Source organism: Cygnus olor, chromosome 5 (genome assembly GCF_009769625.2).
Source record: "Cygnus olor isolate bCygOlo1 chromosome 5, bCygOlo1.pri.v2, whole genome shotgun sequence".
Classification (NCBI taxonomy): Eukaryota; Metazoa; Chordata; class Aves; order Anseriformes; family Anatidae; genus Cygnus; species Cygnus olor.
Genome location: NC_049173.1, coordinates 27,120,974 through 27,147,107, shown reverse-complemented (window position 1 = coordinate 27,147,107; position 26,134 = coordinate 27,120,974). Strand labels below are relative to the sequence as shown.

The window sequence follows — 26,134 nt, the reverse complement described above, 5'->3', positions numbered from 1 at the left end:
TTTATCTGTATCATGTAGGCATTTTGATTATTAATGTTGGTAGGAATGTTTTGAAAGCTATGGAAGTGTTATGCTGTGACTTGTCTGCTGTAATATTAGAAACCCCAGAACCTGTCTAATACATTATAGTGAGCTAGTACTGGAGTGCTACAGCATTTATTTAATTAAATTGATTTTCACGAACCTCTCTCACTGCACTTATGTAACCACTGATTAAGAGATTCCCAGCAGAATTACTAACTATTAGAACATAGTCACATATAACACCACACAATGAAAAACGTCTTTTTTTTTTTCTTTGGGGATCATGGGGGTAGAATGCAAACCATTCCTAGTACTACCGTATCACAGCAGAAGTCCTCCATGCAGATAGAAAAATAGAAGAAATGAGGTCTCTCTGAAGTTTCCATTTGGAAAGCATTTTAAAAGACCCAACTACATACTGCTTTATTTTTCCCACTGGTTTAAACTTTTAACTGTTTAATTTACTCTAGCATTGTTTTTTTTATTCACCAAAAGCTTTCTGCAGACCTTCCGTAGAACTTTTCAGTCTAACATCCATGAATACCCATGAACTGTTCTGCTTAACATGCAGAACCAATGCTAACAATATCTCAATTTAAAAAAACAGAACAGAAAAAATAATACTGTTCAAGGCAGTTATTCTACCTTCCTGAAGACTACATTCTCTCTTTGCAATCAAGAAATCCTATAGAAACACGTTAAGAGATATTCTTGTTTGTACATGTGGCTCTGTCCCTCCCATACCCACTAATCTATTATTTTCAATACCCATGCTAGGTATAGTGTTTGCTTTGATTTTGTTGTTTTGTGCACTTGTTATTAAAAATTCGTGCTTCAGTGCTGAAAATGGCAGCTGTATTCAATTTGCAAAATAAACTGCAATCAGAGCTGACAGCAGTGAAACCGGCCATCTCATCAGCTTGACAAGAGCCTTTTTTATTCTTCCCTTGGCCCACTTCACATTTGACAAGTGACAAGACATCTATAATACAGTAACAAATGGTCCAATTTATTCGTCCAATCTAAACAAATGTAGACTGCAGTGGTTGCTTCTGCTAATCTATGCCAGAAAACACCATGCTATTCCATTCCCATTTGTCTGTCTGCTAATCAGGCTAGAACAATGCTCCATTGTGGGACTCTTCCCCCGGTTCTGCGTACACACATGTGCATGCATATGCACATACACACTCAGTCTATTTAAAGGCAACTTTCGAAATCTCTGTATTTACGGGGAAAATCAGATAAACCGTAATAATTGTAAAGCTTTTAGTTCTTTGTGGAACAAAGCAGTTAGCTCTTTTTGAAAACAGTCCATTAGAAGTACTTTGACTGCAGGCAACTCTTTTACAAGCTGTTTGAAATAAGGGGGTGGGAGAAAACTTCATTATTCTGTATGGAGTGGATGAAAATAGGAAATGTTGCCATACTGTTTAATAATCTTGCTAATATTCAAAACAATTACATCTTGCACAAGTGCTTAGCATTAGCCAGTCTTCACACCACAGGAAGAATGATGTCATGAAATTATGAGATGTTTAAATCTGGTATCAATCCCCACTTTTGTTATTCAACTCCTGCAGAACGTAAAAATATTTACAGGAGTTGAAACAAACTTTGGTAACACCTAGAAATAAATGGAAAGTCTTTTTACATTCACTTCTTGTTGTTGTTTTCTTTTTTTTTCCTGTGTGTGTATATTTTGAGCCAGTTGAAACAAGAACACTACTGTGCATCCCAGTTCAGTTCTTTATTTACATACCAGTTTGAGACTAAGAGACCACTGCTTCACATTGCAGTGGTGATGGCTCTGGGTTGGGAAAAGCAGGGAACGTGCTCTCCTCCTACTTGATACTGTGGACCAGGGGAAGCATGCAGCACACATCAGGTTTACTAGTTTATAACTGAGCATTGCATGCAGTGAGAGTAAGCAACCAACAAAATAGAATCAAGAAAGGTTTATTTGAAAAAAATGTTTTGAGTGCCCACATTTAGACAGAATTGAAAGGTAAGTAGGCATAAGGAAAACTAACACTTATGACAATGAAAGGAAATACCAGAGCACTCACCTAACTAACAAATTACATCATATCTGCCTGCATGCTATAGTGAAAAGCTGGTGTCCAGTGCTTCTTCCATTATCTCAGCAGCAGACTTCTAGACTTCCAATAGTTACTTAGCGTAAACCAGAGAAGATCTACAATTCCAGGCAGGGTTATGACACATTCATATGACCACTGGAGGCGGGGGGGGGGGGGGGGGGGAGGGACACACAAAAAAACAACAACAAACTCAGAGTATTAATTAAACTTTACATCTGATAAAATCATTAGCACAAAACAGCTGACCAAGACATAAAGCAATGTTTCTTCCAGAGAAAGCTGTTGCAACAGAGAAGACAGTTAACACCCTATTCTAATTTAGGACCTAGGTTCTGTGAAACACCTACAGTTTGTACATACATAATACATACATATTATATTTGTGAGCACGAAGCTCTGAAGTTACTACCAACAGAGGAGTAGCAAACTGTTACGAGAACTTTTCAAAATAATGCAACAGTCATAACTGCACTGGTAGTAACCTGAATCAAAGATCAACACCATTGTGTGTCTGTCTCAGTTCCAAGAAAAGAACTTGCCCTTGTACAGACACTTCATCCAAAAAGCAGTTGAACAATTAAGTCTTAACACTTACCCTGAGGTTTGACTGTCTGTACTATGTGTGCGTTAAAGAAAGCATGTTATCTTACGGATATCAGTCCTGGCTTCTACTTTTTATTACCAAAAAATTAACACCTCTTTACACAGAATTATTAACAACAGCCCATTGCAAGCTATAGGAAATATGATGGGGAAATAAAATGTGCGCCAGAAATTCCCATTGCTATAAAAAAAGTACAGTCTTTGGATTCTGGTATTTTCTTGCAAAGCATGGTTTAAAAGTTTTAAAGCACCTATTCTCTCCTGGAGACATACAACCCTTCTGGCTCAGACTACGAAATCACTAACTTTTAAAGGGTCTCAGCCACTTAACTAGTTTCTGTTAAACAGAGTTTTGGTGGTGACACCTTCAAATACATGCCATCAAAAATCCATTAAAACCCAGCAAGATACATAATTACCACTTTTTTGAAATACTGAACAGAAACACACAATAGTTTTACTGCATTCCTGCTCCTGTGCATTCCAATCACAAATGTTTCCAACTCACCAAGAGACCTCATATACATTAGTTTCTCTGCACTATTTTCCTCCTTAACACAAATAGGAATAAATACTTCGTGTCCCATGGGCCCCCTCTGAGGATGATAGCTGTGTAATGCCTTGAAGTTTAAGTGTTAATTATGTTTCAAGTAAGATGGAGCCACCAAAAAAAAAAAAATCAATTCTGCGCTATCATCATCATCATCTGTCAGAAGGTAAACATCATGGAAAAAGTTATAAACAACTGTAAATTGGGGTTTGCAAATCTCAACCTTATTGTTGCTACTCTGACGCAGTAAAACAGAGCTTGGTCACAGTATGAAGATGCAGCCAAGCTAGAACAGCTTAACAACTTAGCACTAAGACTTGGTAACTTTCCCCATTCATGTACTTAGCCCATGGAGAATGCAAGATAAAGTTTACACACAAACCTTTTCACTGCAGACACAAGGTGTGGCTCTACTGCAGCATAAAAACTAAGCCTAGCTAGAGACTCAGCATTGCTGGGAAGGGGAAGTGCTGCTTTCTTTTCTACACACACATCCACACACGCACACAAAATGAATTAGTTATGAGCTCTGAACTAGACTGCATTTCAGAGTCTTTCAAAGTAGTCATCAATCCGAAACATGTCAAAGACCGAAAGGAGAGTTTCATTCATTAATCCAGTAAACTCACTGAAAACAGAGCTAGAAGATGTGGCAGATCTTCCAGAATGCTCCACACTCCCTCCAGGTTTGTTCCTTACAGCATGTTTCTCATGGCTTCTATCCAATGAAATTTTAAACACGGCCATTACCATAAGAGGCTGTTTCATTTCTTTGCTACACAAAGTACTCCCCATTTAGGAAGATAAAAGATGCTATGAATAGAAAGCAATGTAATCTTTTCATGCAGATCAAATGAAATCATACCGTAACATACTGACAAAAGCAAGGGGAAAAACAGATTCAAAACAAACAACAGCTACAAATGAATGAAAAAATAATCATGAAATTTTTATGAAATAGAGTAGAAACAGAAGGGGGGAACTACATTGCTTTACTTAATAGATGCAGACAGGGTTCACGACTAGCACATAAATGGACAGATTTTCCACTATTGTGTTTCTGATGCACGCAGAAGCTGAAGTTTCCTAAAACTGAAGGGAAGAGCCATCATCCTTAGCAATAAAGAACATGGAAGAACCCTAGGAGAAATAAGTTATGGAGTTCATATCAAAACGGATGGCTCACTCACTGATTTCTTATTTGCAGAGTAGCCTCCAGATTTCCTAGATCATCCGATACTCATTGCTGGACAGCTTTTACAATCCTTCCTGGTTAATTGCGAAGGCATCTCAGTGAAATGCAGTTTCACATATGGTATTTCTAACGTAGTAAATAACCTTCTGTCCCACTGTTTTAGTGCTAAAGAGTCAATGGGGTGTGTTCCTGTATTATACATCATGGCCAATATGGGGTCTGGATGTAGGGAGCGAAGTCCTATTTTCTCTTTCAACCTACTGCATCTCATTTTCATGCCTGGAATTTGGTCAATTCTCCACCTTGCAGGAATGCCACTGCACACTACTTGCATGCTTGCTTTATTATCCAAACTCTCTCCCTCTCACCTGGTGGTGCACAACACCCATGGATCCTTTGACTAGATCTGCTGTGGTGGTGGGGCACAGAAATAAAACAACTAAGAGTACAGAACTAAAGTGGCTGCAGACATTTAGGGTGACACCAATTTCACAAATCCCTCACTCAGGAGGAAAAAACGCGTCACAGTGAGCTTGAAGGTGGCCCCAGCTCAGCCTAACAAAGGGAACACAGGGGGTCAGCTACTCCTTGGTAGACGAAGGAAACGTGAAACACCACTGGGATCACAGTGGATGCAAGATGGGGAACAAGAAAAAGTCCTCCAGAACTTCTGAAGATCTCCCCATGGTAACCAGACACCAGGCACAGGACAAAAGACACCTATGAAGTCAAAGCATTTTGCAATTAAAAGATCTTGTTTTTCCACAGTTGCATTTCAATCACAGAGAGAGCAAGGGGAGGAGACAGGCATGCAGGCATCCCTTCAATACTATTCTCCCCAAATTTTTTTTTGTAGAAAATAGGTTTTCTATTGTTTATTTTCCTCCAACAAACAGATATGTACATGAACACTCCTTCCCAATACAGCTCTTCATCAATACCAGAATATAATCAGAGTTTATCTACTAATCTGCAAGATTTATCTTCCAGCATCTTCCAAGTACCAGAAGTCTCCTGCCAGTTACTGTGTGTTATTCACACGATTCCAGGAGAAGTCTTCTCAGGAACTTGAGGGAGCTGATTTACAGCAATTATCCCAAATAACAATCAACTCCTTAACTGCTCCCTTTGACAAAGAGGCTGTTCATCGTTAATTACCAGCTGACATATTTAATCAGAAAGTCTGGATTAGTCCATACTGTTTCTCTTTAGGAAGATGTGTGAACAAAGGGATCTTCTCCTCTGGTAGTCACAAGGGTTAAATTGCATTGGAAGAAAGACTTCACAATGGAGGTATTCATCCTCCTGCTTGTCCTGCTTGGAAGCTCAGTTGCTCAAATAAGCTGATGATTGCTCAGTGAAGGAACTGTAGACACCAATTTTTTAAAATATATGATGCGTACCAAGAAACACAGAGGAGATGAGAAAGAAATGCCTTAACATTTCTTCCTTCAATACTATCCGATTTCCTGCATAAAAAACAGCATAATCCTGCAGTATGAGCCAGCAGGTTCCAAGAACACTGCTGTTTTGCATTATGAAGAAGGGCAAAGAGAAATACCACATTTGGGAATACTGCCCAACCCTGATCAACTGCCTCAATAACAGAAACAAGGATAAAAAAGTGGAGATGAATATTCAAACACCTAAAGCTGCTGCCTTCTTCCCCAATTATGAAAATGTTTTTTTTTCCATAGTTCATTTGAGAAACTACAGCTGTCCTGTCTTCCCAGCAGAAACCCTACAGCTCCTACCACCATATGAAATTGATTCAAAAGCCCAAGCTTTCTCACTTTCAAGCAAATAACAGTTGCTTTCTCCTGCAGAAATGGTTCTCTGATGAGTTGAGGTGAACGTGCCATACGTCCTAAGTAATCACTCACATTCATAAAAACACTAAAAGTTTCTGCACTTGAGCATTTATTGCACACACCATGTGTATTTTTCCCCCCAAAACATTCATATCTACCTTATAATCCAATCTCCTCTGACACAATAAGGCTTATCCTCCTCCATTCCATTTAAGAAAATTAAAAAATAAAATAACAAACACTTTGGGGTTATTAAAGAGCATCACAAAATATCCAGAGGTTCTTGGACGCTATCCCTTGTCCCAAGGAAACTAATGGGAGCCTTCCACTGAGCTTGGCATGGCCAGGTTTCCATCTCCATTACAAAATGGACAAATTACACCTCAATGTACTTTACTGAACTGATAATTTCACCCTGAAAGCATCTCTAGCTTAAGAAGAGAAATTATACCTTAAAAGGGTCTTATAAAAACCTTACATGTTCATATGTAAAAATATAAAAAGCACCTGAGAAGAGTAAAACAACTAAAATATCACAGAAGAGAAAAAAGAGCAATGTGTAAACAACAAAATAACATTTTTCCACGGAAAGCACCTATCAGACACTCACCATTGTGCAAAAGTTAAATGGGAAGACAGATGTCATAACTCCAAATGCCACCCCCTTCCTCCTTCTTTTCCACAGTTTTATTGCTGAACATGACACCATGTGATGTGGAATAGCTCTTTGGTCTGTTTGGGTCAGCGGTCCTGGTGGTGTCGTCTCCCAAATTCTTGTGCAGCCCCAGGCTGGTGGGGCAGTGTGAGAAGCAGAAAGGGCCTGGAGGCTGGGTAAGCACAGCCCAGCAATGACTAAAGCGTAGGTGTGTTATCAACACAGTTTTGGTCATAAATCCAAAACATACCACTGTATGGGCTGCTGTGAAGAAAATTAACTCCATCCCAGCCAAAACCAGAACAACAATTAAAATGGATCAAAAAACAATGATGCGCAGGCCAAGTAAATTTGCAATAACAAAGTTATGCAATGCATAAAGTAAAAATATGTAGTTTTTACTGAAATATTTTACCCGTATTCTGCAACGAAGCATTACACATTTATTGAGAAACAAAAATAAAAAATGGAATATTGCTTTTAGAACCTTGGGGTATGCAGCTTCCAGAAACTGCATGGATCCTAGACTAATTCTGAGCTTATGTACCTCTGAGCACCTCTACTGAGTTTAAAATATATGCAATAAAAAAAGCATTACTGAAGTCCTAGTTTCTTCTACTCACTTCAATTCTTTATAGTCATAGATCCAAATTATTAACAATTTTGGAGGGTGAGGTAGGGACTAAATTTTGAGCTTTTACTCAAACTGTTTTGTGGTATCAGATGATTGGTTTTAAAACTCTAATAAATTTTACTTAATATGCAGTTGACTTACTTAGTACCATGATATCAGAAAATGATGCACAATGAGAGTAAGATCCTTTGGGAATGCAACGCGGAAGGGATTTAAGAATAGGGGTAGCCACTTACTGGGAAACATATCCACTTCTAATAAAAAAGATGAGGTTTTAAACATTCTTTTAGAAGGCCGGCAGCAGTGGCTGTATGCTAGTAACACTGAATACTGCAGAAAGAAATTACACATTTTCCAGAAACATAAGAGAAACAAGCTGCTGAACACAGTTTGCAGAAATGGGCTCAATCTTGGAATAATGCATACAGGTATTATATGACAGACTGGGATGATGTAGAGCAAGATGGAAAGATCATGGCTCCATTCACATCAAGTGGTACAAATTGTACTAAAGGCGCACCAGAGCTGTAATGAGATAAATTAACAGCATTTCAAAACCAGAACAGCAGCAAAGATGCCCCAAGTTCTATTTGTTACAAGCTGCTGTTCTACTGAACAGTTAAAAAGTGAAAGTTAAAAACAAAACACCAATTACTACTTTGTCCCATACCATTTAAATCTTGTTCCCAGCAACTGGCAATACTTTTATATAGGCAAACAGGTCGGTTTGTTTTCAGTATCTCAGTCATAAGCCTCCTTGTCTTCCTTTCCAGTAGTGGTCCAACACAAATTCATACGTAATTTTGAAGATCTTGGCTTGAAAGATCACTTCTGAGTGTTCACAGAACTGCTTAAGGGAACAACTTTGTTGAGATAATGAGCTGCATGTGGTTGCAACCTCCTCACCCAACTCTACAAAAGCTAGAGGAACGCTCACCTTGCCTGTACCTTCAGCGATCAAAGACACCAGTAAACAAGACTGCCACTACAGAGACCAGAACGACCTTATTAATGCTTTTCAAATATTGCACTCATCTTTTGCTACCAAATCCAGGCAGGGGTGTGGACAGAGGAGAAATCAACTGATTTAAAGTTCATGCAACAGGTGCTTTGTTTTCATGCTAAGCTGTTAGTTTTAGCTTTTTGTCCTTTACAGATATAAAACCTGTTCTTGCACTGAGAATGGCTCTACACAAGCAGTCTTCTTGGAAGTACTAGTTCATGTTATCCATGAGCAAAGAAAACATCACACACCAACAGAGCAAAACAGACTAACATCATGTGTCTGGAGGGAAGCAACACAAAGCATCTACCTACACAGAACAAGTACATGTTCCCAGAGAAGACCTTGAACTTGGTACCAGTTGCCAATCTGTCCATATATTTAACATTATCAGTGATGTATATCTACTGTACAACTTTTTTAATTTATGCAGAATAACTCTTTAGCACCAGAGAGAAAGCAGAAATGAATGAACACTGAAAGCCAAGACTGCAGAATAATGAGTTATTCATTTAATACAGATACAGTTATTAATGGCTTCAGCATATCAACATTTATGTTTAGAAAAAGGCTAAAAATCCAGATTTCAGAAGTTCCAATGTATAAAGACACAACCCACAGCAAAACAAATAGTGGCACTGTCTGTTCTTGAATTCATATTTTCTTAATTACTTAGGCCCATTACCATTCAACACTTCTACTCTGCAATAAGCTATACAGAATATTTGAATATGAGAACTATATGTGTATATTCTGCAGTATCCAAGGAAGCTGAAATTGCTTACGAATCTCAGGGCTTTTTTGCACAAGAATACTTTCTGACAGAGCTATATAACAACACTACATAGCTATGTTTATACCAGTGAACTCCCCATACAGACACAGATTTTGAGAACAAAATGCTTTTTCCTCTTGCAGACAAATCCTTGGTACCATTTTTGCAATTGCCTTAAAATCCTAATGTCAACGAACTTGATATGCCTAAGTGACTTAGTGCTCTAGCTAATAGGGAACAAAATGGAGAGGTGGTCAACACTGTTGCATCAGTAGTTCTTGATACAGCTTTACTACAAAGGACTCGTGCAGAGAACAAAAAGTCAGTTCCTTGCAACCAAGGAGTTAATTAATAAGAGTGGAAAGAGAAGCACATGGATGTTGGCATAAGGCAGACAGGATAACAAAAGATGTGGAGCTTGGGAAAGAAATAATCCATAAAACTGAACCAAAAGGCCGCATTCTTATGCAAAACCAGATTTCCTGTTCCCATCCCACTTTTTTGCCCTCCTTTGACAGAACACCCTTGACAGATTGTCTGCCCTGACAATGGAAAGGTGAAAGCACAGTATAAGCAGTCACTCCTGCTTGTGCTATCCGCCAAAATGCCAAAAGCAGGCTGACCTTCATTCCCACTGCCAGAAACATAAGGTCAATATGAACGTCTAAAAAGGTTGTCCTGCGTATTCAGCAATGTTTTTTAAAGGCTGTGAAAAGGAAACTTTCCAAAGCTGGAAGAAGGAAAGAGAAAGGTCTTTCAGCAGCTGCAAGAACTACCTTATAAGCCTTTCAACTGCAGCAGGATGAGCTAATAAAGCTGGCCCTTAAACCTTGGAGCTTCAGTGTTCAAATTCTGCTTCAAGTTCACAAATGAAAGGAGTCTATTATGCTTGCTTTAGTACTCAGAGGAATCAAGGCGCATCAGAAAGTGACTATACACTTTGACTAGCCTCATGAAAACGCAGCAGAGACGGGCAATGGAGCGTCTTTCAGTCTGTAATCAGAATCTTGTCTTAAACCTTGCCTCCTAGCATCTCTATGGCCATATCAGTGTTAATCCTGTTTTTGTAAGATGAATTTGTACAAGAAGCTTCCTCATCAACAGTAAAGCCAAGTTTTCCAAGTATACCACCTGTCTCACTCAACTTATTAATATGAATATGCATCTAGTTATACGCTTCATTTAAAGCGTATACACTAGCTCTTAGTTCTTTGAACAGCTTTTTTTTATGGTAGTACAAAAGACTCATCTATTTTTCAGTGACAGGGAATAGGCACCTAAAACAGTATTTTCTCTACCTACATTATCTCAATCAGCAAACTTTATAAGCTGCTTTGCACAAAACCTTGGCTGACTTTTTAAAATTAATGTCCAAAATCACAAACTAGATTCAGCAAGAAAAAGTTCCCTGTGTAATTTCCTCATATATCCCTTCACAAAGAACAGCCCAAAGAGAGAGGCATTAATCATCTTCAGCATCAGAAAAATGGTATTTTTAGTTTAAACCTTAACTTTGCATTTTTCTGTTCGGATTATTTCAATATGAAATTAATCGAATCAGGGCCAACACACAGGTTTCTCTGAAATAGTACATGGGCGCATGGACTGTGCCTTGAACGTTTTTGGCATTTCAGTGTACAGAAGGTATCTCAAGCATATTGTTCTTTGAGATGCAACTGGAAGGCAACAACCTGGCCGCCACTATGCATCAGTAGCTACAAGCCAATGAACAGGAGGGAGCAAACCTCTCTGTCCATGGTCCTCAGTCCAGATGGAAAGAGATCCTAGAGTAGGTTAATTCTAATAAATCACTTCCACAAGAGCCTCTGCATGCCTCTTCCTCTCTAGAGCGAATTGGTGACACAGTCAAAAGGCACAAAATTTCTGATCACTCAGAGATCTAGGTGCAAAGTTTCTGCAATTAGGACAAAAACTCAGCAGTTTCAGAGCAACAGGTAAACTTCAGCATGTCAGACAGTTCTCAATCCACTTCTTCACAATTCAACTTTTAAGCAGCAAACTCAAGCCAAGCCAAGGCTGCTACTGTAGAAAAGACAGGCTCTTACCTGATTTGCATGTCCTGCCATCATCTTCTAGCTGCACACCAGTTGGACAAGCACAACTATAGAAGGGGTCTCTGGGAGATAGCAGGCACAGATGGGAGCAACCACCATTGTTTTCTTCGCATGGAGTGTGAACTTCAAGAAACCAAGCAAACAATCAATACATTTTATTTTCCTTTTTTCTATAACCCCTAAAGCCATTCCAACCATCCCTGAGGAAGAAATTATAGATCACAAATGACTGGCACAAGTTTAGTTTTAAAAGACAGAGGAGCCATAAAATAAAGCATTTGATTCCCCACCTCCCCAAAAACTTCTTTCTGAGGGTATTTAATTTGAGACTCATGCAAAGCCAATTTCACATTCTCACTGTGCAGTTCTTTCAATGTTTCTCAAGCTCAATACAGCTAAGAACTACGGACACTAGTTCCTTTGCCGAATGGTGGGTCTGCTAAGCACCATGAAAAAGAAAATTGGGGCTTGGAATAGCTTGTACATTACAGTGCTGCTACATTTAGGAAATACCTTTCTCTGCTGTAGAGCTTTTTCAGCAAGACATATCCCTGAATCACCAGGAAATGCATGAAGGGAACATGTTACATCCCTTGCATATTTCATCAACATTAGGAAAAGCTCAAATACTAAAAAGATTACAAATAGTTACTCTTTTCTCTCAGCCTCCCAGCTATTTTGAAAGTGTAAAATAAATAAATAGATAAAAATAAGGAGGGTGGGGGGTAAGGAAGGTGTGTGCAGTTGCACTCCCAATCTCATTTACCTGGAGCAAGTAACAACTGCAACAGATAAAACCATAACCATAAATACAGACAATATTGCTACATTTTAAAAAATCTTGCAAGCTGTGCAAGACCTCTCCAAAAATCAATCATAGTTTAAATAAGCTTCTGAACTACTTTATTCTAAAAATAAAAACAATTCAGCTAATTTGATTTGTGGTATTTCCACTGACAGGCACTGAGAAAGAAGATGGAGAAGAATTTGAGCCAGATCTTAATGAAGTCAACAGCATTTGAGCTATTTTCAGCAGATGCTGCTTCCCTGTGCATCATATTTTCTTGTGACTGACCCAGAAATACTGTGACCCAAGGCTGGGGCATAACCTTAGCTAAAAGCAATGACAAGAATTCAGTATAGACAAACTCTTATCTGGAGCAGTGAGATAAACCAGGGTGCTACTCATACCTGACAACCTCAATGAAAATTTGCACGTTCCATCACCAAGATGATCTCCAAACTTCTTTTGCTTACTTTCAAGCCTGTTTACTGACATCCTATAAACTTTACTAGGAAAACAGATGCTATCTTCAGGGAAGCTAACGTTATAGTTGGCATAAACAAAGAAGCCAATCCAAACAGCAAGAGTATCTCCTCTAGGCAAGAGATGGTTCTTCCCACAGCTACTGAATTACATATATTTCCACTCGTTTTAAAATCACATTTCCACATTCCTACTAAAAAAAATAGACTGATCTCTACATGAAATCACTCACATACAAAATACACATGGGCTCTTTCAATACTCCATTCTCTACACTCAACTTTCTTTGAAGGACCACACACAAAGGAAAAAAATACAGGCATACATGTTTCTTATACAAGCTCAGGACTAAATGCCATTCATACTGAAAACATTCATGAACTATTTGTTACGTATTGAAGATAAGCAAGGTCAAGTCTGGACTTCAAAAATTACCCTTATAAGTACAAAATGAACATTACATATTTTATGGTAATTGTACTTATAATTTTTTTTTAAATGCCATGATATGCACTTTTTCATTTGTCTTTAAAATCATGGTATTTAAAAAGTTGTGAGGCAAGTCTTGATCACTCTCATTGAGCCATCCAAATCAAAATATGTCACTGAAGTACTGCCCTGGATTTGGGATTTTGTTACCAACTGGGATGATGGAGATCCTACCTACTTGGATTGAACTTTCAAAGAGATGTAAAGGACTCGGGTACTTACGCCTTTAGAGACCAAACTTCCCAAAAGTTTTCAAAACACTAAAACTTTCCACACTGACCATTTTTATGATTAATGTTATTCCTAACAAATAAATTAAAGTAATGCAAAAAGCTTCAGGGAAAAGTAAAACATACAGTAGGGCTGCCGGTCAGGACTTAAGACCTGGATGTCCATTGGCGAATACAGGCAGATAATATTTCTCTCCTTTTCCTCTCCTGTTCGTTTGTTGCAGGCATGAATGGAGCGCGTCTGCCAGTCCGTCCAATACAAAGTGTTCCCCAGACAATGTCAGTGCAAACGGATGAGTAAGACTACCTTCAACAACCTTTTGCCTACATAAAAGAAAGGGCAAGGATTAGCATGCATTGCTTTCAGTAGGTGCCATTCGGAAAAAAAAAACATCTGGCTCTCTTCACAACTCATACAGGGATTGTCATCTTTTAATAAAAACACTGGACCAAGAGAATCATCTGGTGATAAAAGCAACAATCACACTGAAATGTACAGTAAGTTTTTACAGTAATCTAGAGGAACTTAAGCCAAGCAGACGCATAACCAACACATTCATTTGCATATCTTTACAAATTGTTTTACATATGTCCTCCTCTACCGCATGTTAAAAGCGCTCATGATACAGATTCTTTTTCCTTTTTTTTCCCCAGTCTTCATAACTTGAAAATTAGTTTTCTTCACACATCAATTTGAAAATGCTTTCAAATAAATCACTGTTAGCAACAGCCACCATAGGACAAACTTAACAATTAACCTCGAAGGTTGCAAATTAAAGAAAAAAAGTAGTTTTAGCAGCCATGAGTCACATCATGTCAGCATGCCCATAGAGCGTGATGGCAAGCACCTCCCAAATACATAGTTAGCTATGCAAAAATGCAGGAATGAAAATTTAGACTTTGCTCCTTCATAGCAATGAGGAAACAAATACACTTTGTTTCATAGCAACACGGTATCTAATCCAGCTGTACACTGACCTCTGAAAGGCCACACCAAAGTTCCTTACCAGGGCTGTGCAAACATCCAAATACAATTGCCTTTTGGAGGAAACACAGGTCTGGAGTGTGTTCCTCCAATTAACACATTCATTTTTATTTATTTATTGGTCTCCATTTCTAATATATGATTTCTTTACCCAGAATTTCCACATTTTGGATCATCGGCTGCACCCAGTCCTTCCTTATAGTAGGAAAATGAAGAAATGACCTAAGACTCTCTATAAATTACCCCTCTTAACTTGCCCAACAGCAGAAACAAAAGTTTTTCGGTATCCCTTTGGAAATGTAGAGCAAAGGCTTGCCCTAGAAAACGACCTGACAGCATCTGGAAAAATATCTTGCCTACTTCGGGAACCAGCTTCCTTACCACTGCAGCAGCTCATGCCATCTCATAGCCACATGAAATACCTAGCTCAGTAGCTCCCAAAGCCCAAAGAGGTGCAAAGCCCAGAAAGCATCATCTTTTCTCCCTAGAAGGTTCAAACCCAGTAAGAGACTTCTGCCAACTTATTATCTCTCTTCTTCCCTCCTCTCTCTCCTCTCAATCAAACATGTCCTGCCTGGATACCTTATTTCTCACCGAGTTTTTCTGGGGTCACCTCAAATACTAGACACTTTGCAGGGTTTTTGATGTGTTATTTTTGAGTGTTCTCTCCCTAAAAGCAGTAAACTGTTTGTCTCCTGTCAGTTATACTTTGTCTAAGACTAAATATTTGTGATGAAAATAAATCGGAAACACTTCAGATGTTTTTCAGCACACCCTCCTCATTCAGCCACACTCCTTTGCTTCTGTGGATGCATGCATTTTCACATTTTCACCAAACACATGACATTACCAACATGTTTTCTGAACTCACAAGATCCCCAAGTTTATACATATCGCAATAAATTTTTGTAGTTTAGATTCATCAGTCTCAGAGACATTAACTCAGTGTAAACACACTTGACAACTCCTCAGTCAAAATAACACAAATTCGGTTTTCACAAGTTTCATGCATTTTGTGTGTGTACAAACAAAAAGGCATTCACATGCCTTCTAAACCAGTGCTCTGACGTAGCAAACCAGTATTCAAATTTATTCAGCATATAACTTGGAGAAACCTTAAGTCTCAGCGTCATCCTGAAGGAAAGTAAGGAATTAATTTTTCTTATACCTATATTCAGATTTGAATTGTTTCCGTAGATGAGATTAATGATAATAATAAAAACATCTAATGCTTGGGAAGGAAAGGATTGTTTCATTTTTATCAGCATAGCTACCATTTGCAGTTTCTTGAGAGGGAATAAAACATAGCCCTAGAATTCTTCATATGTATTCAGACATATCTTGAGCATAAAGGACAAGTTTAAAACAGATGGGCATACGCAAACAAATACTTTCATATACCTGTATAAAGCAGGCAATGGGGAAAAACATATTATTCTTCCTGTTCCAAATATAAACTGAAACTGCTCTAACATTTCTGGACTTCAAATTATCACTTCTCTCACCATGAAATACTGCAGAACAAATAGAAATACTGATTTCACTTTCCATGTCCACTCTCACCTTTGCTGTTGCTTTCTCTCTCTTTTTTTTTTTTTTTAAACTAGTAACAGTAGTGACTGGACTTGTATTCTAGTATTGTAGCAGCTGTTTTCCACTATATAGTGTACCTATTTCCATCATTCTTAAATATCAAGTCTCCCCCTCTCCCGTAATTACATCCTTTGAAAAAGTTCCAGCTGACATGCTTGGAAACTGAATCTTGCTAATGTAACAGGCAGATTGATCCAGTAGCATTAATCCACCATGCAGAGGGTACACTTCCTTTTTATTTGAATTCTGAAGCAATTCTGGGATGGAAGGAGAAGAAGCATTTGAAACTTCACAAATTTCACTTTTTCTTTGAGTGTTGAAAAAAAAATTAAGATCAATGTTCATTGGATTTATTAATAGGCATAACATTTTAAGAAGGAAATTTTGTCATAGTTACATCTAAAACATACACAGCTAAATGACATTTAAGTTATTATACTAAATAATGCCTGAAGCCCACATGCAGTTAGAGACAAGGAATTTCACAGAACGCATCCTGCAGAGGAGTCCTGACATCCAGTGTGACATCAGCTCTCCAGCAGCTGATAGTAAAATATATGAGTGTGCATCAGTGAGCTAAACTTTTTTTTTTTAAATGCAAAATAGCACATACATTAATTTTTCCTAAAATACTGATTCCTTTATGATACAATACTGCATGTGAGGGGAGGAGTGTAGTGCACCAATTTATCACAAAATGCACCAATTTATCACAGAATAATTTGGACTGATTGCTGGGATTAATGTATTCAAAGACTGGTTCTCTTTCAGGTGGTCTCTCTCTACCTTAACACAAGCAAAATACATTTGACCTACCAATTCCTACTCACTCAAAGTTTTCACTCAAACTTAGAAGTAACGTTTATTAAATTTGCACGTGTAAGAGAACTGGCAGAAATCTGAGACTGCGACGGGAAATCTTACACTCTGCCACCTACCCCCAAACTAGAGAAATGTATGTACATTGCATTGTCCGAAAAACTCTTAGATTTAGAATTTTGAGACAGTATTTTCTTTCTATGAACCTGTATCAAGCCTTTGAGCTTCCACTCTGCTTCTGTAAAGGCCTTTTCCCTTGTCTATACTTCTGACTGTCACTTAGTACTTGTCACTGACTACAATGCCACCATTATCTAGCTCTTCCATAGTACTCTCAATAGAGCTTAGAGCGTTTTATGAAGGATATCAATATTGTTACGCCTCTTTTATGCGTGAAAATCAGGCACAGAATGCACCTCTGCAAAAAGAAATGAGAAACACCATGAAAAAAATGCAGTGTTATTTGGAGGGGGAGGCATATTATATAGACAGACAAAACTCCGAATTTTGATCAATACTCAATGATTTCATAACAAATAAATTTTAGATGTTTTAAAATACAGAGTTTATGTGCATTATATAAAGGTCACTGCAATTTCCAGTTTGCCTTAAGGTGCTGCTGACACGTCAGGATAGCAACCTGCTGACAACGCACAATTTGGCAGAGCACTATACCATAACCCAACATCCCTCTCTATTTCCACAAGGTAAACTTCTTTAGAACGATTAACAAAATCTCAGCATCTGAAGTTGTGTTTCAGGATAAGACAACTCATTTACAGTATTCTTACAGTAAATTGATAATGTAGTGTCATAATTTGCTGCTTTTTAAAAGAATATCAGCAGAAAGACTTCTGCACTGTGAGCTTCCTATCCACACAACCCAAGCACATACTTAAGTCTTCATGTGAAAATCTAGGATCCAAAGAGTTGGGTAGGCTACACTTAAGAAGGTATAATTCTGGGTGCCTCATCCAACCAAATCAAACGTAATTCTACTAATTGCGCAGAAATCAATTGCAGCGTGGCATTCAGTATACTACTGCCTATTCAACAGGTTGTTCCTTAAGACTACCTGAAGACCAAAGCTGGACCAAAACGCAGAGAACTGCATCCTCAGCAGGACATTTCACGGGCAGATGGCAGCTGCCCTTCAGAGCCAATGCAACGTGCCCATTGAACACTTCACAGAGATTCAGGTACAAACTCAAGTGCCCAAATCTGGCCTGTCTAAAGGGTCATCTCTCTGCCAAAAATCAACAGGGACCCTTGTACAGAAGCCCTCCAAACAAAACTTGTATACTGTGCTTTGTATCAAGCCTTAGGAAAATGACATTTGCTCACAACCTGAAATAAGCTGAATTTGGTTACTTTATAGGCATGTCACAAAGTACATCTTTGGACAGGGCCAAGGACAGGTGTCTCAACATATATTACCCTGCTGTAAAAAAATACAGTAAAATCCTGTAAAATCCCTATAAGCATTGGTTAAATGTTAGATTTCCTGGAGCCACAGAAGAGCATTTCCAATTATTCTAAAGATAAGTATGAGCCTTAAAAAAAAATGCTGTACAAGAAGGCTAGAAACTATCTAGAGTAAAATAATGATACAAATACTCTAAATTTTAAAGTCAGTTTTATGGCATGTGGGTGTTTTATTTTTGCAAGGCTATCAACAATTGAGGTTAAAATTAACAATAAGGCATTTACATTATTCTAGATTACTGAAAAAAGTCTCAGTGCAAAACAAATGCACAAAATGAGGAATAATTCACACCATATTACAGACTAAAGGAAACTTACCTAAAGGAACCATCCAGATTCGCTCTGTGAATGAAACTCAATTTTGCATCAGCCCAGTAAAGTTTCTGCTCATCAAGATCAATTGTGAGTCCATTTGGCCAATAGATATCTGAATCAACAATTATTTTTCGTGTGCTGCTGTCCATTCCTGCCCGTTCTATTCTGGGTGTTTCTCCCTCAGTCCAATACATGTATCTAAAAAAGAAAGGAGAAAATATCATGATACATGTTTGTTAGCTTCAGCAACAGAAGGAATAGTGGCTTTTATAGAGTTCTGAGGTGTTTTGTTTTGATTTTGCTTATTTTATGTTGCACCCTAAAGCCGTGTATATGCACAAATACATATCCCCAAAATATATTAGCACTCACCAGTTCAAATCACCATTCCAGAGAGCACAAAAAAAAGTCCTTCATTAGAGCAGGTCTCAAAAGTATTGCCCCTGCTTAACGTATTGCCATCATATTTCAATGTTGGACATCACCTGATTGTCACAGGCATGTACAACCAATGTATGCCCAGTTATTACAAGTTGCATGGCCAATTATTACAACTTGATATCCTAAATCACATTCAGAAACAACCAATTACTACCCAAACCGGCAATTTCCAAAATGACCATCGCTGTACTTCCTTTGAAAGTCGGTACACCAAGAAGATGAGAAATCAGCAAATTCCAGTGCCTGGGTGAGCTGAGATTGTGCAGTTAGGAGAGATGCTTTCTGACTAGGAGAGGACAGTCCGTTTCCAGCCAGTATTACCCAGAGACAGATATCCAAATTGCAAATTAGGCACCCCAGGCGTGCAAACACAACACAGCTAACCCTACACATTGCTACCTAAGGCCACTCAGAAAAACTGACTGCTTTCCCAGTGCCGATACAGATATTTCTGGCATTGTCTGTGCCAGCAAACCTTCAACCTGAGTGAGCTCTCAAACACAGTTAAGTGTCCATGCACTGGACTCCCCAACACACCAGGTTCTTTGTGCTATATCAACAGCAGCACTGGACAGGTAACAGCTGGGTATTCGCACTAACTACGTGACATTAAAGCTATGTCCTGCCACCAGGAGCTCAAACAGAGAAAGAAACAACTCGTATCACAATAAACATACATTTTTGAGTGTGGGACAGTAAAACAGGCTATTTGCCAGCTGAACTAGTAAAATTTCCATACAGATGAGGCCTCAGGCTTCTGATTCATGAGTTGAGACGGCTCACCTCAGGATGGCTGCAGTGGATCCCTGTCCCCAAGCGCCTTCCCAAAATGTCTGAGCTCCCGCAGCCAGGCCAGGCCAGCTGATCCTGAAGAAGCAGAAGCAGGAGCTGAGCTGCCACAGCTCACAAACCAACATATGAATGTAAATTGCCACTCATTTTGGTTTTCCTTAACAGGTCAGGCTGTAATTTGTGGCAGTTCAAACTGTGTGGTGAGGCAGCTATTGACAAACAACTGAAGCCAGAGAAGGGCAGACATAAAAGAAACCGTGTATACAACCAGCTGGTGAATCAGACTGAGGAACTGATCCGGCCATTTTTGGTCAAGTCACTTTTCAGTCAAATCAGTTCTCTGATTTGGCTCACCCATGCTAGCTTTAAGTATTCAAAGGACACCTTGAGACCTCTCTACAGGAAAGAAAATGAACAAGGAGGAGGAGACAGAGAGAGTCCCAGTACAGCTGTCCCAGCATCAACAGTTCTTGCTCCTAGAAAAAAAAGGTTATCCAGAATTCCTGAATTGGAATTCCCACTTGAAATTTCAAACCACAAAACAAATCTCCTCTCTCCTGCATCTTCCCTAGCTCACAGATTTGTAGCATCTCTGAATTCAATACAAAGTGAAGAATCAGTTCAGAGCAGTCAAAAACCTGATTGCTGAATGAAGAAAACCCTGGCTATCAAAAGGTGATGTTAGGCTATTTAATATGGTTATGATAATGCCACACTCATTTATATACTACTAAATGCATAAATACAGACTAAAAAGTAGCTCAGACCTGAATCAGAAATCCTGCAATAGTTACTTAAAGCAAAACAAAAGAGACAAAACTACCCAAGTCCAATTAAAAGCAGGCTAGAATAAGAAGGATGAAAAATATCCTGCCTACACAAAATATTACCCTGGAGCAAACTCCCTCTTCTCAATTCTCTTTTCTTAAATAAGGCTTGCGGCCTGCCCTGAAGCTCAACACATTTAGATGAAAAAGTCGGTAAGCCAAAGGGCCCTCGTGGCTTTTCTACTATATTTTTGGAGCTTGAGCTCCATTAACTCACCCCCTCTGCCCCTGAACCTGTTGCCCTGTTTCATAGCTGATATGTGCTTTCCCACAAAGCACATACGTGGCCACGCAGAGACTGCTGGATATAACCAGCACTTTCAACTTCACACGTAATTTGCCACAGAAGAACTACATCCCTACTTTTTAGCTCATCAGCAGGAACCAAGCTCAATCCTCATCGATGCTGCTGCCATTCAAAGGTCTAAAACCAAAGTAACAGAACTGCAACGCCATTTTGGGGGTCTCTTAACACATTAAGACTGAACTGGGAGTTTAGACACCATTATAAGAACAGCTGAACTGTTCCTGCAGCAGGGAGGGGGAATCTCTGGTCTGTGTAAGCCTATTTAAAACCATGCCTCTGCCAAATGAAGCAGTTCCTTCCTTCCCTGGTCCCCATATCTGCTTCTGACATGAGGACCCTACAAGAAAACATTCTCAGCTATCTTAGCAAATGGGCAGTCACTAGCTAGGGCAGCCCGCTTCAACCCCGGTCCACACCACAGCATCCAGACTGTTCTGACTTTTTTGGTCAACACAAGGCACAACACAGCATTTGACACGAGACATTAATAAGGCCATAAATGTCATGTTTTAAATGCATGCCTGTGGGGGATTTTCAAGAATGCAGTGTCAAACTTTCCTTTTTTTTTTTCCAGTCTGTTTTGCAAGAGTGACAAAGCTAGTTTGGACCAAATTAAACACAAACAGTATCCTGGCTGAGACAAGCTACGCTGAGATTCAGCTGAAGACAGACAAGTTATAAATCCCGGAAAAAATACACGATTATTGTGGAAAGAATGACACAAGCTTAGCTTGAGCAGCACTGCAAACTTTTTTTTTCTTTTGGTTGGTTGGTTAAGTGTAAGTTGCACAGTTTTAAATATCCCTGGGTTAGGGCACACCATAACAACTGGGGAAGCTAAAAATATCGGAACTGCTATCTTGTATTTTAGCACAAATTCAATAGATTTTGTTTTTAGGGCTAAGATTTAGCACCCCAGGAGTTTTGTATCCCCCCTGGATTACAACAGGTAAATAAAAGCATAAGAACAGTGAGGCTATGAAAGCAAAAGAAAACATGAACTCCTGAAGAGCTAATAAAAAGAGCCATTGTGAGCAAAACTCACAAAACTCACTGCTACGCAACTATCACAAATTGTTACTCTCAAAAGAAAAACCAAAGAGCACCAGAGAATCAACCCTGGGACACATTCTCTGGTTCCTTTCTTCAGTTCTTTGGGGAATCTTAATTGTCATTTACTACTTCTCCTTTGCTGGGTTTTAGCCTTTAACCCCAAACTTTCAAAAACAGAAAGTGCAGGGTTGTGGGGAAAGAAATTCATATCAGCCAGAAATTTAACAGCCAACAAGTCACTGGATTTTGGCACATACTTGATTACCACACTGAATCAGGGCTTAAATGGTGCTTCAGTAATATCAGAAGACCGGGACTGAAAGCCACCTTGCAAAATAAACTGATTATAAAATTGGTGAACTGCACCCCAGTGGCCTTAATTTTGCCAGCTTAACTCATTTTAAAATTCCAGGTGCAGAAGCAAAAAGGATGAGACAGTATTTCCCCTCAGTTGTAACGCTGCAGGTCATTTCTTATTTCCTGCTGCTTCATCTCTGTTGTCATCGTTTTTGAAGAGATTACGAATCACGGCTATGCCCTCAAAGAGCAGCTGATCAGCCATCCGAGCTGGAAGGTACCGTGGTCATAATAAAAAGAAGCCACACTGGCTGAACACTTTTTCCACCTCCCCAAATGCAATGCGGTTGCCAAATCTTACATAACCTGCTTACACAAAACGGGCCAGTCATACAGATGATGTAAATCAGCACAGACTTCTCCAATTTCAAAGTTCTCCAACTTATACAAGCCCAAGGCATAAAACAGGAGTTCACAGGAAATTACCATGAAGTTTAGAATCCTGCACTTTCAAAACTTACTTCCCCCATCCAACTGCTTAAGCTCCAAAAACTCAACTGCTACAAGAAATAGCACCGATCATCTACAGAAAGAAAAAGAATGGCTGTCTTGCATAGCAAGAAGTTGCAAGACACTTACTCAAGTTGCCTCCTTTTTTCAACCTGGATGATCTTCATTTATATATATAAAATATAAATATAATATATGTATAAAAGATCTTCCTGCTCCAGCCCAAGAATATGCTACAGCAGGTAATATTACAACTAATCACACCTAATCGCATTCTAAAGTGCATATTTATAACAAAACAAAAGAAAACAAGCCCGAGAACCACCTCTCTCCACTACAGGTTCCCTGCGATGTCTTTCACTGTGAAAGGTTTATTCTTTTAATATTCCTTAAAATACTTTTAATGTATATAGGATGCTATTTGGCAGCTGAAGAAGAGGAAACAGTGGCTTATCAGCTGATAGGCTGCACTGCTCAGCAGGGTTAGGAAGAGAATTCTCCACTTGGAACTCAGTATTACTGCAAAACCCTCTGAAACAAGAAGAAAAGAAATTGCACTGCTAGGGTTTCCTTTGGGGGGGGAGGTAAAGCACTTACCCCTCTAAAAGAATGCCTACCATATTCATATGCCAAAAAAAAAAAAACCTATACAGAAAACAGGAAAACCGCTATAAGAAGCTAAAATGAGCCCTTATAACTGCTCCTCCTGGCCAGAAAATGAGGTAAGAAGGCAAAAGGGACAATGCAAGGTAACATTTCTTCCCAGACATTTCTGAGGAGGAATGAAGACATAATATTTAAAGAATTATTTCATATTGACAGCACCCCCACAAGCAACTCAGCAACCTACCTCCACTCTAGGTTAGTCAGGGAAGTCTCAGAAGAGAAGGTAGGGAAAGGACTTTGGGAGGTCAGGAGCCCTACCCCAGAATGGCACCTTTTTCGCAGGTGCATTGAATTGTTCAGGCTGGAAGGGACCTCTTGAGATCACCTACTCCAATCCCACCACTCCAAGTGGGGTCAACCAAGGCAGGTCAGCCAGGACCTCAGCCAGGTGGGTTCTGAGCACCTCCAAGGATGGAAGCTGTACAGCCCCTCTGTACAACCTATTCCAGTGTTTCACCACCCTCGAAGTAGAAAAGATTTTTTTCTTTTGTAAGTGGAACCTATTTCTGTTTGTGCTCATTGCCTCTAGTTCTTTCACTGGATAGCACTCAGGTAAGTTTGGCTCCATCCTCTTTATTCCCCTTCATCAAGGTATTTATACACTTTGGTAAGATCCCCCTGAGCTTCCTCTTTTCCAGGCTAAACAGCCTCAGCTCAACTGGCTTCTCCTTCTATGGCATATGCTCCAATCCTAAATCATCTTTGTGACCATAAGGAACACTGGATTACAGTGTGTCAGGACAGACCAAGAAATGATACCTACACATGTACTGACTTAATAGAGGGCAGGGATCCAACAAATAGTGAACAACAGCAATTCAGTCCTGCAAGGGACATGTTGTTTGCTCTCTTACCCACAGATCTCACACAACCACCCTTGAAAGCTTGACTCAAGCCAATGGATTTTATCTATTTCAGCATTCTGATGCAGGTTAACTCAAAATTTGGGAAAACAGGACACTCAATTGACCATCAATGATTTGTCAAGGCCTGTTCATTTGCAAGCTTGTAATTTCAAACACAATTAAACAAACAATCCTGTTTAAGTTCACATTCAACTGGTTATGTGAAAAAAGTCGTTCTTCAGTTTATATCATTGCTTAATTTTACATGAAAAAAATAAAAACATGTTTTGAGTCAAACCAAAGTCACCCATTCACGATGAACAGAACAATCCTCTGTGCATTTTAAAAACCAGCATCCATCAAGACTTCTAACCAAAGAAAATTCCAGCTTCCACCATCTCTTTGGGCTCAGGGCCAATAGCAAAATGAAGACCATGCCCCTGGTCACCTCAAACACCAGCACCGAGACAACCGAAGCCATCCTCTTGCTATATGATATCGACCTCCTCCTGCTCCCTAAGAAATGGTGTAGAAATCATAAAGATCAGAATACCATCATTTCCCAACTACTTAAGAAGGCTAAACATGTACAGGGCAAAGAAGTCTCAGCTTCTTCTCAGCCACTTCCACTCTTTTTCCAGGATATGAGGAATCACAGAACTTGTAGTGAAAAAGAGTGCTAATGGGGCAGAGAGCTCAATGGGGTTATTAAGGAAATGTACACATTTCCACCTCTCCCCTGTACAATCTCAGCCGTAAAAGGGAAAGAAAAAAAAGGAAAAAAAAGAAAAATGCTTCCTTCTGCCTTTCCTGAACAGGCAGCTCTGCTCTCAGATGAAGCAAATGGTCTTTGAACAATTTGTGCCCTTTATACCTATGAGGAGGAAAAAGGGGAAAAACAACCAAAAAAGAGAATGATGAAACATTTATACAGAGGCTGTCACCATCAAGGGCACCCATTTGAAAATTAGAGTAAATAACACTTCCCACAAGAACGTCAGGTTTCTCACGCATGAGACATTTGCAGCTATTTGGCCACATAACATATCAAAAGCTTTCCAACTCCCAGAAATTACAGCCATACCAAGAGACTGGATGCGACTCGTAACCAATTTTACGTTTGAGTACCGTTTTTACGTTTTAAGAAAACAACTGTGCTATTCATACATTCATTCTCATTACAGCATTTTAAACAATTAACCAAAAGCTTCGAAATATTTTTATACTTAAATTAATTACTGTATAGAAGCACAGGATATAAACTAATTTCTAGCTTTCAATGCAGCAGTAATAATGTTTTACTCTAAATCAGAGTATCTTCTGTATTTTAACAAGGTGGCCACAAGTGAAAGTAAAAGTGAGTATAAAACACACTCTTTGCCCATACAGTGTTTGAAGATTTTCCTCTCCAGTATTTTCAATTGTCACAAGTGTGTAATAGTAATCCCCCTCCTCTCAACTATTCCAAAGGAGATAAGATCAGAAGATACACTCAAAATACATTTCACCATACCCGATAATTTAAATTAAAATGTTCAAAAACCTGCCCGCTACAGCACATATAAACATCAGCTTCAGCATACAGATGATCCCACTGATTTCAAAACAGAAAGCCAACATGCTTAACCTTAAACACAATACACTGTTGTGTGGGACCACGGTCCTGGTGAATCAGCAGTAAACACCACTAAAAGTTTACTTAAGCGCTGTTTTAAAGAGAGCTGCTCTTACATAATTCACAACTATAGGTCATGGTTTTGCTGTGACACTGAGGAGACACTGGATT

The 26,134-nt window shown here is 39.1% G+C and overlaps 1 protein-coding gene across 1 annotated transcript in view; it reads right to left on the bottom strand.

The window, feature by feature from the left end:
* The window catches only part of LRP5 (LDL receptor related protein 5), a 166,668-nt gene that overhangs the window by 83,326 nt on the left and 57,208 nt on the right, over positions 1-26,134 (bottom strand). Inside the window, 4 exon segments of the mRNA XM_040558299.1 lie at positions 11,419-11,550; positions 13,540-13,678; positions 13,680-13,737; positions 18,614-18,808. Of these exon segments, the coding sequence (XP_040414233.1) occupies positions 11,419-11,550; positions 13,540-13,678; positions 13,680-13,737; positions 18,614-18,808 (524 nt within the window).